The sequence below is a fragment of the Neoarius graeffei genome, chromosome 20, assembly GCF_027579695.1.
Source record: "Neoarius graeffei isolate fNeoGra1 chromosome 20, fNeoGra1.pri, whole genome shotgun sequence".
Classification (NCBI taxonomy): domain Eukaryota; kingdom Metazoa; phylum Chordata; class Actinopteri; order Siluriformes; family Ariidae; genus Neoarius; species Neoarius graeffei.
The window spans coordinates 40,277,008-40,292,182 of NC_083588.1; the positions used below are offsets into that span (position 1 = coordinate 40,277,008).

The 15,175-nt window shown below is 43.3% G+C and overlaps 1 protein-coding gene across 1 annotated transcript in view; it reads left to right on the forward strand.

Annotated features, from left to right (window-relative positions):
* The window catches only part of ttyh2l (tweety homolog 2, like), a 180,863-nt gene that overhangs the window by 72,815 nt on the left and 92,873 nt on the right, over window positions 1-15,175 (forward strand). The window contains exon 3 of the mRNA XM_060901707.1: window positions 8,640-8,751. Coding sequence (XP_060757690.1) covers window positions 8,640-8,751 — 112 coding nt within the window. The remainder of the gene's footprint in view (window positions 1-8,639; window positions 8,752-15,175) is intronic.

Here is a 15,175-nt window from a genome sequence, read left to right on the forward strand (position 1 = left end):
AGAATCCTGATATTGCCTGTGGCTAGAATTGTTTTTCTATTGGACAATATGACACAGCAATCTTAAGATAGTAGCCACTGTTTTTTTTTTTTTTTTCTGTTTTCAAATGTAAATTTTCTGCTAGACTTTTCTGAGCAGCAATGCTCCAACTTTATTTCACAATTTAAAGAAGAATCCGAAATAGCTTCCTATTTAGTCGTGCGGCTAAAAGTCTATATGAGTTTTGCTCAATAGTTGTGTGAGGTAGACAAATAACAACAGCACAGTATCATTTAGCCTGGCAAGCCAGACTAAATGTGAATATTTAGTCTGGCCTCGATCCGTAGACATTTCCGACGGGGGTGGGTAGGGACAACCCGGCCAACACTCTGACCAATCAGCGCAACAGTGACTGTGATGTAGTCAGAGCGCGCAGTGGGGGAGACCTTGAAATAAATAATTTTTCAAAATGCGTATTAATTAATAAACAGGTTCTAGATATTAAGAAGTTTGGAGATAATGACCACAAGTTTGGAGTCTGTACCACATACTTAAAGGCCCAGTCACACAGCCGATCACGTATAAATCACGTATAAAGTTGGCTTGTGCGTGATTGTCAGTGGAGAAATTGACCATTTTTTGGGGGGGTGCGTGGTCGAAAATCACCGATTAATTGCGCATGAACTACGTACAAATCACTTACAATCACTTACAAATCACGCACATCAGCGCATAGGGTCAAAAGAGGGACAATTTCTGGTTTTTATTGACGAACACTCCACGCATAAACTGCGTATGAACCACGTATAAGCACGCATGAACCGCACACTAGCACTGATGAACGACGCATAGAGCGCGCATGTCAGCGGATATCAGTGAAATGTACGTGTTACTACAGCGAGACATGCGTGATATGTGCGTTATTCGTCAGTGAAAAGTCATCGACGTGCGCGGTAGCGGTAAATTTCTTGCGATCAACCACTAACGGTCCACGCATATGTCGCGCATTGTCCGCGTCAGAACTACGGCAAAGGACGCACGAATTACGTTAAACGGCGCACAATCGTGCATACTTGTGCGTGATCAATATTTTTGAGCAGCTCAAAACCTGGAATCGCGCACGAACCCGATTCGTCGAACATCCACTGACAACTACTGATGCTCCACGTCAAAAAAAACTTATGAATTACGCACAGCACTGATGAATCGCGCACAACTCGAAATTTATGCACAATTCATGCGTAAATCGTAAGTTTTGGCTGTGTGACTGGGCCTTAACATACACTCTTATTTTTTCCAAGTGTTTTTCAAGGTTTTGCTTAAACTGTTTTTGAGAGTTTTTATTTAGTGGTGTTTGGTGAAATAATTTCCCTTAAATTTAAAATAACGGGAAAATAAGAAACAATCAAAAAGTAATGTTTCAAAGCTGTTTATTAATTCTTCGTACTGCACAAACGAGCCCCATCCTTTTGGCTACCAGCGGAGCCAGCTGGTAGATCAGACTTTTGCCATAGCCGGTCGGCAAAACAGCGAAAACGTCCTTCTTGAAAAGGAATGAGCGGAGAGCCTCTTCCTGCTCATGTTTCAACGAAAACTCCAAGTCTAATTCTTCTAAAACTGATTCCAAAGCGGAGTCAAACGCGCGCTGTTCACTAGCCGTAGCCATCTTTCCTGCTGTGCTTTCTCCAGCGTCGCGCAGCTTTGTCGTCACTCCTGCAAAAGCCCGCCCAAAGAATCCAAACAAAAACCTTGCGTTGTGATTGCCGGGCACGATTTGATGCCCGGGGTGTTTTTGTTTATATGGTGCGAGGCTAGACCCATTCGCTAGGCAAAAATATTTTTGGCCGCTAGGCGGGTGGGTCTAGTTTACTAGGCTAAGTATCATTAACATTTCATACATATGCCTGTGTGTGTGTGTAAGAATCTTTAGACTTTACTGTAAAACTGGGTGTCAGAAGCATTTACCTGAAGCAGCAAAAGGAACCTTGCCTGGATTTTTTTTTTTCTTTTTTCATTTTGTCTATTAGGGTGGCATGGTGGTGTAGTGGTTAGTGCTGTCGCCTCACAGCAAGAAGGTCCGGGTTCGAGCCCCGTGGCCGGTGAGGGCCTTTCTGTGTGGAGTTTGCATGTTCTCCCCGTGTCCGTGTGGGTTTCCTCCAGGTGCTCTGGTTTCCCCCACAGTCCAAAGACATGCAGGTTAGGTTAACTGGTGACTCTAAATTGAGCGTAGGTGTGAATGTGAGTGTGAATGGTTGTCTGTGTCTATGTGTCAGCCCTGTGATGACCTGGCGACTTGTCCAGGGTGTACCCCGCCTTTCGCCCGTAGTCAGCTGGGATAGGCTCCAGCTCACCTGCGACCCTGTAGAAGGATAAAGCGGCTAGAGATAATGAGATGAGATGAGATTTTGTCTATTATTTTGTCATTCAAAATTTTAATTATATAGCATAATTTCAAAGACTTTAGTTAGGTAGGGTAAGTATTGCTGGGTTTCACATGACGTCACATCTGCCTCATTAGTTATTCAAAACTTTAGCTGGTGGTCTACCAAAGCTCAGCTGACAAAGCGTTTGTACGGAGAAGGTGCATTGCTTGCATGAAAAATGCCTTACGCTTGCGTTGTTTTAGGTTGTTGGAATCGATCAAACCGTGAAACTGATAAAAGTTTCTTCAGAAGAAGAAACCTTTATTCGTCACATGCACACTTCAAGCACAGTGAAATTTATCCTCTGCATTTAACCCATCTGTAGCAGTGCGCACACACACTCAGAGCAGTGGGCAGCCACACCAGAGCGCCCAGGGAGCAGTCAGGGGTTCGGTACCTTGCTCAAGGGCACCTCAGCCCAAGGCCGCCCCACGTCAACCTAACTGCGTGTCTTTGGACTGTGGGGGAAACCGGAGCACCCTGAGGAAACCCACGCAGACACGGGGAGAACATGCAAACTCTGCACAGAAAGGCCCTCACTGGCCGCTGGGTTTGAACCCGGAACCTTCTTGCTGTGAGGCGACCGTGCTAACCACTACACCACCGTGCCGCCCGTTCAGGGTTCCCCATGAACTAATAAAAAAGGTGAACAAACACAGGATTTCACCAAAAGATGTCGAGAAAGGTGGCTTTTGAACCTCTCATACCCCTTTTCTACCAAATCAGGTCCAGGGCTGGTTCGGGGCCGGGGCTGGTTCACAACTTGTTCAACTTGCAAGCCAGCTGAGAACCAGTTTGCTTTTCCATAGCTCGCAGTGCTAAGGGAAGCCACGTCATTATGTCGTTGTAAACGTCAGTTACGTCGCTACGTTTGCATAAACCTTGGCGCGACTATCGAAGCAAAAACAACACGGAAGAAGCAGCAGCAACAACAACAATAATAATAATGGATGACTTCGCGTTTGTACAGCTGCGGCTTCTTGTCACTTAAAAATGGCGATCTTTCGCGGTCTTGTTATTGTTGTTGGTCTTAACAACTCCGCCCCCCCCCGCTGACGTAAGCGGTTCTTTCCTCTGGCCCAGCAGAGAGTTGGTGCTAGCCTGGAACTGGTTTTTCTGGCCCCAGAGCCAGTTCTTTGTCAGTGGAAACAGAAAACCCGGTTCCAAACTAAGCACTGACCCCGAACCAGCCCTGGAACTGCTTTGGTGGAAAAGGGGCAACACTAAAATCGAAGGGAGCCGAGTCGAAGCATGCTCGAGTTTGCAGTGATCACTTGGTGAAAGATTTGTATCTCCTTCTCAGCTGTCTTTAGTGTTTTCCAGGTACTTTTCTTGCTATGTGTCGTTATTTTACGTTACTTTTCTTTTAGTCACGAAGCGCTAAAGTCCCCAGCTGTTTCTTTGTTTACTCCTCACAAAGTCAATATGCATGAAGGTTGCGACAAAATTCTTCCCCAGCCGTACGGTTACAATGCGCCGTGATCACTTCTCCGTCTTGTTTAAAAAAGATCCAGGTCTTTAAAGGGGTTTCTGATGATCTTTGTGAATGATTTACCTGAGAGATAAGAGCCAACACAAGTGAGAATCAAGCGAACTGTTGTTTGTTTACACTTCAACTTGCAGCGCTTCGTTGTAAAGATGCGAACGAAAAGCTTTAAAAAAAAAAAAACATACTTACACGGGCAAAAACAATCCAGGATTCATTCAGCAGCGACTTGATAGCGAGGTCCTTTACCCAGCCACATACAAAAAAGTTGTAAGCCTCCATACTCTTCCACATGTTCATCTGTTTTGCGGTGTAGAAGGACGTCTGCAACACCAGATAGTTCAAGATGTCGGGGAACTCGACTGAAGGGTAGTTTTTGAGATCGTATGACAAATCCTTCTTTCCCAGACTGTAGGGGTCGATTCCATTGCACATAGCAATCTTCTGAATATATCTAAAGCGACCAGTGGCTTCTAGATTACGAGCATACTCTGATAAGTTATCGCTAGTTGTTTGCACTACGGCAGCCGTTTAGACCACCAGCTATTTCGCTTCCGGTAAAACCGCTAAGAAAAGTCACGTGACCGAAACCCAGCAATAAGTTAATACTGGATGTAATAGTAAGCCAATCTAGGTAGTTAACTTTAGCTAGCTACCCTGATATTTTTCATCTTTCTTCTTTTTTTCTGTAGTATTCAGGAATGAGACTCACTGATTCTGTTCCTGTTCTCATTGCTCAGTTCAGCAGTTTCATGTTGTTTAATCTTTCATTTTATCAGCTTCTATTTGTGCAATTTGGTTCAAGTAGTTCATATGTTGTGATTCGATATACATGTTTAAATATATCCCATTAAGATACACTTTTTTCATTCATCAATGTTTGGACAAATGAAGCTCGGAAAAAGTCCAGGTGACATTTACCCAATCTTTTACTGTCCAGTTTCGATGAGCCTGTGCCCAGTGTAGCTTTCGATTCTTGTCTGCTGTGGCCTTGTGCTGTTGCATCTCATCCCCCTCCAGGTTCAGCGTGTTATGCATTCTAAGATACTTTTCACCACAATTGTAAAGCGTGTTTGTTTGAATTAATCAAGAGACTTCCTGTCAGCTCGAACTAGTCTGGCCTGTCTCATTAACAAGGCATTTCCACTGACACAACTGCCGCTTACTGGATGTTTTTGTTTTGTTTTGTTTGCACCACTCTATGCAAATTTTAGGGACTATTATGCCTGAAAGTCCAAGACATCAGCATTTTCTGAAATATGCAAACCAGTCAGTCTGGCACACAACTACACCATGATCAAGGTCACTGAGGCTACGTTTACATTAGACTGTATCTGTCTCGTTTTCTTCGCGGATGCACTGTCCGTTTACATTAAACCGCCTGGAAACGCCGGGAAACGGGAATCCGCCAGCATCCACGTATTCAATCCAGATCGTGTCAGCTCCGGTGCTGTGTAAACATTCAGAATACGCGGATACGCTGTGCTGAGCTCTAGCTGGCGTCGTCATTGGACAACGTCACTGTGACATCCACCTTCCTGATTCGCTGGCGTTGGTCATGTGACGCGACTGCTGAAAAACGGCGCGGACTTCCGCCTTGTATCACCTTTCATTAAAGAGTATAAAAGTATGAAAATACTGCAAATACTGATGCAAATACTGCCCATTGTGTAGTTATGATTGTCTTTAGGCTTGCCATCCTTCCACTTGCAAGTGGTAAGTGATGTGCGCTGGGATCACGCACACAGCGGCTCAGTCCCGAATCATTGCTCGTGCACTTCACTCGCGTGCCCTGTGAGCTGCGCAGGGCCGGAGTGCGCACCCTCCAGAGGGCACTCGCTGTTCAGGGCGGAGTGATTTGGAGCGCAGGATGCCTGCGGAGCCGAGCGTATCCGTGTATTGGCGTTGCTGTGTGCACGCGAATCGTGTATTGGCGTTGCTGTGTGCACACTAATCGTTTTAAAAACGTTAATCTGATGATCCGCTGATACGGTCTAATGTAAACTTGGCCTGAGTTCAAATTTTACTTATGTTGTGTATTTGGCAATGAAAGAGTTAAAACAAAATTAACTGTAAATTTTACAGGCGGCACGGTGGTGTAGTGGATAGCACTGTCGCTTCACAGCAAGAAGGTTCTGGGTTCGAGCCCAGTGGCTGATGGGGGCCTTTCTGTTACCCCTTTTCCACCAAATCAGTTCCAGGGCTGGTTCGGGGCCAGTGCTGGTGCTGGTTCACAGCTCGTTCAACTTGCGAGCCAGCTGAGAACCAGTTTGCTTTTCCATAGCTCGTGGTGCTAAGGGAAGCCACATCATTACATCGTTGTAAACGTCAGTTACATCACTACGTTTGCATAAACCTTGGCGCGAATATCGAAGCAAAAACAACACGGAAGAAGCAGCAGCAACAACAACAATAATAATAATGGATGACTTCACGTTTGTACAGCTGCTGCTTCTCGTCGCTTAAAAATGGCGATCTTTCGCGGTCTTGTTATTGTTGTTGGTCTTAACAACTCCGCCCCCCCACTGACGTAAGCGGTTCTTTCCTCTGGCCCGGCAGAGAGTTGGCGCTAGCCTGGAACCGGTTTTTCTGGCCCCAGAGCCAGTTCTTTGTCAGTGGAAACAGAAAACCCGGTTCCAAACTAAGCACTGGCCCCGAACCAGCCCTGGAACTGCTTTGGTGGAAAAGGGGCATGTGTGGAGTTTGCATGTTCTCCCCATATCTGTGTGGGTTTCCTCCGGGTGTTCCGGTTTCCCCCACAGTCCAAAGATATGCAGTTAGGCTAATTGGTGGCTCTAAATTGACCGTAGGTGTGAATGTGAGTGTGAATGGTTGTTTGTCTCTATGTGTCAGCCCTGTGATGATCTGGCGACTTGTCCAGGGTGTACCCCGCCTCTCGCCCATAGTCAGCTGGGATAGGCTCCAGCTTGCCCGCGACCCTACACAGGATACGCGTTTACAGATAATGGATGGATGTAATTTTCTGTTACAGTTTGTCTCATCTCATCTCATTATCTCTAGCCGCTTTATCCTTCTACAGGGTCGCAGGCAAGCTGGAGCCTATCCCAGCTGACTACGGGCGAAAGGCAGGGTACACCCTGGACAAGTCGCCAGGTCATCACAGGGCTGACACATAGACACAGACAACCATTCACACTCACACACACTCACGGTCAATTTAGAGTCACCAGTTAACCTAACCTGCATGTCTTTGGACTGTGGAGGAAACCGGAGCACCCGGAGGAAACCCACGTGGACACAGGGAGAACATGCAAACTCCGCACAGAAAGGCCCTCGCCGGCCACGGGGCTCGAACCCGGACCTTCTTGCTGTGAGGCGACAGCGCTAACCACTACACCACCGTGCCGCCAGTACAACTTGTCATTACTATTAATAAACATTACACTATGAAAGCTGAAAATATGAATGGCATTATTTACCCGGAACTCAGTATTTGAACATACTGCAAACAAAAAATTACTGTCAATTGTAAAGTTATTTTTTTTTAACTCATTCATTGCCAAATACACAACATAAATAAGTTTAAAAGAGGCAAAAATCCTACATTTATATAATTCTCCAATCAGCCAATCATGCGGCAGGAGTGCAATACATAAAATCAGATACAGGTCAAGAGCTTCAGTTCACTTCAAACATCAGAATGGGGAAATTTGAACTAAAAAGGTCATTTTTACAGTGTTACCCATTTTGCAATGGGAAACAGATACTGGACTATGGCATGGATAGTTCTGGATTTCTATGAGCAACCATAGTACACGGAAACAGCGGTGGTCAGAGTAAATAGTATCTACACCCATTAAACTCTTTAAAAGTAATTTATGACCACCCACCTCCCCTTTTCCTTTTTTTGTGAAAACTCTACTAGTGACTGATTGTGGTTTCACACAAGAATCTGCTTATTACTCGTGCCACTGAGTTAAACACTGACCCCTGAACAGTGCAGCTTCAGTTTGATCTGATACACAAAATGATGTCATCAGTCATGTGAATGTGCGTGCAGCTTTCAGGTAGCAAGGGACATTGAGTAACAATTGAAGGCGCGGGGTGATATTTATCCAAGGAGGATATGGCTTCTGGGAAGGACCTCTGAATGGATTTTAGATTTTATTTGATTAGAAAAAAAAGAAGAAAAGTGACTTTTAAGTGCCATCTGAGTGCCTTTGAGATATGTTGTGATTCAACAGGCAATACTTTTCCAATAGTAGGAGAGGTTAATCTCGTAAAATTTATTTACTATCTCTGAGAGATAGCATCTATCCCAAAAGTAATACACAGAAGCAGTGAGAGGTACCAAGAGCATGGAAGGATAGAGCAGGATGCGAAAGACAAAAACCACTCCAAGACCAGATTTCATACTTGCGTGAAATCTTGCCAGTGACAGGTGGGCGGGTTTGCGCCTTCATACCAAAGTTCAGTCTGTGGTGGACCGTGCGCTTTATGATCCACAGGTGGATGAACATAACTGTAGTAAAGTTGCTCAGTATATCCAGGAGAGTCATAAAAGACAGACTTATTCCTTATTACAAATGAGCAGTTATGGTAATGTGAATGTCTTTGAGAACGTATAGAGCCAGTTATGTTATTGTATGAATAAAATGAGCTTTATGAATATTAAACTTTACATTTCTACAATATTTTCTTCAATTTGAATATGAGGCATCAAGTTTAAAGGAAGTGTGAAAAACCTGGAAAAGTCTTGATAATAGAAAATGTACCTTTTCCTCTCTCAGTTCTGCAGTGGGAGTGGGTTTCTATGGAAACAGCGAAACCAACGATGGCATCTACCAAATGACCTATTCACTCTATAACACCAATCACACTTTGGCTGCCATCAATGGCCAGGTAAGAATGTGTTTCATTTGCAGCTTCATATTACTGTGTTGCCTGAGGGCCAATAACGCACGCACACACAGAGTTCGTACATGCACAGTACAACCAGGTCATTTATAGAAGTTTTTCTCATTGTGTGTGTGTGTGTGTGTGTGTGTGTGTGTGTATATGTGTGTGTGTGTGTGTGTGTGTACGTATATATATATATATATATATATATATATATATATATATATATATATATATATACACAGACAGTATATACACACAGTATATATATTCACTACTCACTGGCCATGGGGTCACCCAGACAATTTTGTGTTTTCCATGAAAAGTCACACTTTTATTTACCACCATAAGTTGTAAAATGAATAGAAAATATAGTCAAGACATTTTTCTGGCCATTTTGAGCATTTAATCGACCCCACAAATGTGATGCTCCAGAAACTCAATCTGCTCAAAGGAAGGTCAGTTTTATAGCTTCTCTAAAGAGCTCAACTGTTTTCAGCTGTGCTAACATGATTGTACAAGGGTTTTCTAATCATCCATTAGCCTTCTGAGGCAATGAGCAAACACATTGTACCATTAGAACACTGGAGTGAGAGTTGCTGGAAATGGGCCTCTATACACCTATGGAGATATTGCACCAAAAACCAGACATTTGCAGCTAGAATAGTCATTTACCACATTAGCAATGTATAGAGTGTATTTCTGATTAGTTTCAAGTGATCTTCATTGAAAAGAACAGTGCTTTTCTTTCAAAAATAAGGACATTTCAAAGTGACCCCAAACTTTTGAACGGTAGTGTACCTGTACCACTTGTTTCGTGCAGTTATCCAATTGGCCAAACCTGAGACAGCAGCACAGTGCATAAAATCCTGCAGATACATCAGAATGGGGAAAAATGCTTGACCTCAGTGACTCTGAATGCAGAATGATTGATTGATGACAGGCTGGCTTAAGTATTTCTACTGATCTCCTGGCATTCTCACACATAAAAAGTGAAATAAAATGGTGTGAAAACCTAAAAAAAAAACATCCAGTGAAGCAGGCGGAAAGTGCTTGTTGATGAGGGAGGTCAGAGGAGACTGACCAGACTGTTTCAAGCTGACTGTGAGGTGGACCAGGAGAGCTCTTGATGGTCAGGGAATGCCATCTTCACGGTTTTTGTTGTGTGCAAGATAGCCTAAGATGAGAGGGAGAGTAAACATCAGCTTCTTTGCTCATTTGGAGCATAACTGACCTGTGTGAGAGCTGGGTCCGAGCTCTGTGTTGGACCTGGAAAGAAAAGTCTTTGAGAGACAGAAACCTCAAGTGATGTGAGCATTAGCATTTTTAGCTCTAGCCATCCACTGCAGGTGTGCATGGTCTGTCATCAGAGTAAAGTACCTCAGCTCCATGATCGCCCACTTTGTGACTAGGCCCGTCTCCAAGGCATCCATGTGGATGAAGAATGACCTATCGAAATCTGGGTTACGGAGGATGGGTGTAGTGGTAAGGGCCTTCTTCAGGACTTGGAATGCATGCTCTGCTTCGCTGGTCCACTTCAACTTTTCTGGATGTAATGTCATTTGATGCCGTGTTGGACTGGGGGAGGGGTCTGACCTGGTTCTGCCAAAAAGACATCCTTGAACTGATGTAGTCTTTTTCCCAGTTCCCATTGTTGTCTGGCTGTGAGGTCTTTGTTTTCAAAAGCAGGGTATGCCCTGGAGGTTCTGGGGAGTTGTAGCTAGAGCTGGGTGCAGTGTAAGTGGTTCTGTCCAGCATTTTAAGAGGTTAATGTGGTAAACTTGGGTGGATTTTCGCTTACTGGGTTGTTGCAGGTGATAGATGATGGAACCGATGTGGTCCCTCAGTGTTAAAGGACCTTGTCAGCATGCAAGGCACTTACCATTGGTTGTTGGAAGTGACAGGAGGATATGGTCACCAGGCTGGAATTCTCAAGGATGGGCACATCCAACAAGCCCCGGGGTCTCCTCGCGAACAGGAGCTCGAACGGTGTGTCTCACACACTGCGAACAGGACATGGGGAGGAGAAGGTCCAGTTTCTGCCATCCTCGTGCACCACATACCACAGCATCCTCTTCATGGTCTGGTAAAAACGTTTGTCCAGTCCATCAGTTTCTGAGTGGTAAGCAGAGGTACGGACCTGCAATAAGCAGCAGAAATCCGTTATCAGCCTGGACATAAAGGTCGTGCCCAGCAGTTCATTGGTGGCAGCCTGAAGGCCCCTGACCAGCTCCGGGGGAACTGCTGCTGTTGAAGACTAGCCTCTAGGAGATGCTGGAGAAGTGACTCCATGTAGGGGGTGGGTGGGGTTCCTTGCATCCTGTATTCTCCTCAACTGTACAAACTCACTGCTGCGATGGGTGAGCACAGACAAAGACCCAGGAGGAGTGGAAAACTTTGTGCTCTTTTATTAGGGTGGGGAAAAGGGAATGAGAGAAGAGGTACAGGAGCAGCGGTGAAGGGATGGAAACTGGCTAGCCGGGCAGCGGGTTGCAGGCGGGCCGAGAGGCAAGTGGGTCAGGTCTCCAATACTTGTCAGTAGCAACTTTAATCTTTAATAATCTTTTTAAACTCATCTTCAGACTTTCTACCACAGAAAACTTTTTACCCCATAACAATTCTTCATGAGCATAAACTAGTTTCATGAGAAGTTTAAAGTTTCCCTTGTAAAACAAAGAACACATGAAAAATAAAGACAAAGAACAAAAAGTCCAATATAGCGATAACATAAAGACCCAGAATAAAGAAGTCTGTGTTATGCTGAGACACCCTCAATTTCAGCGAATTTCACTTAAATGCCTTGATTATTCCATGTAACTCTCCGAGAATGGTTCCTTGTGTTTAGCTATTAAGCGAGACATCATATGCCATGTCTGAAATGATTTGATTAAAAAGAAAGTGAATGTTCTCTTAAATTATACAGGAATCAAAAAATTAAATAAAAAATGATGTGTGACTGAGGGAAAACTGAAATAAATATGAGTTTAAACAATAGTGATAGCTTCCTTTAAAGAACTGCCTGTAGACTGAGATGAGAGAATTCTCTCTTATCTCGGCTTTCTTCACAGATGTCTGGATTGTGTGATAAGCTGATACTTATCTCTGGGGCACCCATCCTCTCCCAAAGCCTATTCAATGGCTGTCTTGTGTTTTCAGAGTTTGAAGTACTATATTTCATTCAGAGTTTGAAGTACTTAAAAAAAAAACAGCCAACTTGTAGCACTGTTTGGATTTCTGGCCCTGGTTCAATTCAAAGGAAGTGCCGTAGAGGAATTGCTGAACTCCGTTCACCTTTCAGTCTCTTCAGTAGGGGCAGCAAGGTGGTGCACTGGTTAGTACTGTCACCTCACTGCAAGAAGGTTCTGGGTTCAAGCCCAGTGGCCAACGGGGGCCTTTCTGTGTGGAGTTTACATGTTCTTCCTGTGTCTGCGTGGGTTTCCTCCGGGTGCTCCGTTTTCCCCCATAGTCCAAAGTTAGGTTAACTGGCTACTCTGAATTGCCTGTATGTATGAGTGTGCAGAAAGGAACTGGCCACCCTACTGCTGTAATTCTGGCCAATTCAACCAAATATGGTCCGCCTCAAGCCCAGATCAGGCACAGCAGTGATGACAACTCTTCAGTAGTCTGCCATTTGGCCGCAAGAGTCATGGCAGCCTCTAATCCCTCATGTCTATCCACTCTGATCTAAAGCAGGTGATTCCTTTTGCATTGTTACCCAGCTCACCATACTCATGATTTTCTATCTTTAAAACCCTCCAAGGCTGAAGATTGTGTTATCAGTCAATTGGGCTGGCGAAGTAGACAAAACATAAATCAAGTCTGAATAAGTCATACTGTGCAAAGCATGACAACTAATTGAATGAATTAAAGCATGAATTCAGCAGTGTAGAGTTGATTTGTATGCTGATAAATGTGCTACCTTTATGTGCTATCTTTAGTACTGAGTTTTACAAGTACCACATTTGAGTCTATTAAGAAGCACAGAAACACTTAAGACTTTGAAGAGAAGTTGGAATTAGTCCCGGAGATTGTACAGTGGTGCTTGAAAGTTTGTGAACCCTTTAGACTTTTCTATATTTTAGCATAAATATGACCTAAAACATCATCAGATTTTCACACAAGTCCTAAAAGTAGATAAAGAGAACCCAGTTAAACAAATGAGACAAAAATATTATACTTGGTCATTTATTTATTGAGGAAAATGATCCAATATTACATATCTGTGAGTGGCAAAAGTATGTGGACCTTTGCTTTCAGTATCTGTTGTGACCCCCTTGTGCAGCAATAACTGCAACTAAACATTTCCAGTAACTGTTGATCAGTCCAGGACACCGGCTTGGAGGAATTTTAGCCCATTCCTCCATACAAAACAGCTTCAACTCTGGAATGTTGGTGGGTTTCCTCACATGAACTGCACGCTTCAGGTCCTTCTACAACATTTCGATTGGATTAAGGTCAGGACTTTGACTTGGCCATTCCAAAACATTCACTTTATTCTCCTTTAACCATTCTTTGGTAGAACGACTTGTGTGCTTAGGGTCGTTGTCTTGCTGCATGACCCACCTTCTCTTGAGATTCAGTTCATGGACAGATGTCCTGACATTTTCCTTTAGAATTGGCTGGTATAATTCAGAATTCATAGTTCCATCAATGATGGCAAGCCGTCCAGGCCCAGATGCAGCAAAACAGGCCCAAACCATGATACTACCACCACCATGTTTCACAGATGGGATAAGGTTCTTATGCTGGAATGCAGTGTTTTCCTTTCTCCAAACATAATGCTTCATTTAAACCAATAAGTTCTACTTTGGTCTCATCCATCCACAAAACATTTTTCCAGTAACCTTCTGGCTTGTCCACGTGATCTTTAGCAAACTGCAGACGAGCAGCAATATTCTTTTTGGAGAGCAGTGGCTTTTTCCTTGCAACCCTGCCATGCACACCATTGTTGTTCAGTGTTCTCCTGATGGTGGACTCATGAACATTAACATTAGCCAATGTGAGAGAGGCCTTCAGTTGCTTAGAAGTTACCCTGGGGTCCTTTGTGACCTCGCTGACTATTACACGCCTTGCTCTTGGAGTGATCTTTGTTGGTCGACCACTCCTGGGGAGGGTAACAATGGTCTTGAATTTCCTCCATTTGTACACAATCTGTCTGACTGTGGATTGGTGGAGTCCAAACTCTTTAGAGATGGTTTTGTAACCTTTTCCAGCCTGATGAGCATCAACAATGCTTTTTCTGAGGTCCTCAGAAATCTCCTTTGTTCGTGCCATGATACACTTCCACAAACATGTGTTGTGAAGATCAGACTTTGATAGATCCCTGTTCTTTAAATAAAACAGGATGCCCACTCACACCTGATTGTCATCCCATTGATTGAAAACACCTGACTCTAATTTCACCTTCAGATTAACTGCTAATCCTAGAGGTTCACATACTTTTGGCACTCACAGATATGTAATATTGGATCATTTTCCTCAGTAAATAAATGACCAAGTATAATATTTTTGTCTCCTTTGTTTAACTGGGTTCTCTTTATCTACTTTTAGGACTTGTGTGAAAATCTGATGATGTTTTAGGTCATATTTATGCAGAAATATAGAAAATTATAAAGGGTTCACAAACTTTCAAGCACCACTGTAAATGGACGGAGGACACAAGCAGCCTATTGTCCTGCAGAAAGAAAGGAGAGACAGTTAAGTACAGATCAAGAGCTAAGGATAGGTTATATTTACAAAAAGAGGGTTATGTTATACTTGAAAACATTTCATTATACTTATAGCACAATATCTGAGTGTGTCAGATAAAGAGTAGTGACATATTTAAAAACATAATCCTTTTATGAGAAATTAACAAACAGATTTAATGTCCAATTTGTGAGTAACACTGGAGTTGGTCAGTGTAATAAAAGCACTGATGATACCTGTGATATGTCACAAAAATGATCGTAATATCAATATTGGTTAATGAATAAAACACGAGAACATCGTTATAGTGTTAATCAGCGAAAGGGAGACGTGAAGTGGTCTGATGCAAAGTGGAGGCGGATTATATTCTTTTAACGGCGCATCCTTAAGTGTTGTATTCGTTTTCTTCAACAGCAATTTGTCTGCTTTTAAATTGTTTCATTTATAGAGGAATGACACATTCTGCTTTTTAATCATTTGTAGTTACATTTAATGCTATCGAAGGGCTTCAAGACAAGTTATCTCCTGTTATTACTTACTGAAAGTCAGTTACAAATAGTTATTCCTTTGACACTGTTGCCAGCCTTTCTTTCTTTTTTTTTTCTCCCGACAAAAAGATGCAGCCTTTGTACAAAAAGTACACAGTCCTGTGTCTTGATGATTGGAAAATTTATTGACTGTTAGAAAGAACTGATACCTCTGACTCCTTCCAGAAATGCTTAAAGCTATACAGCCTTTC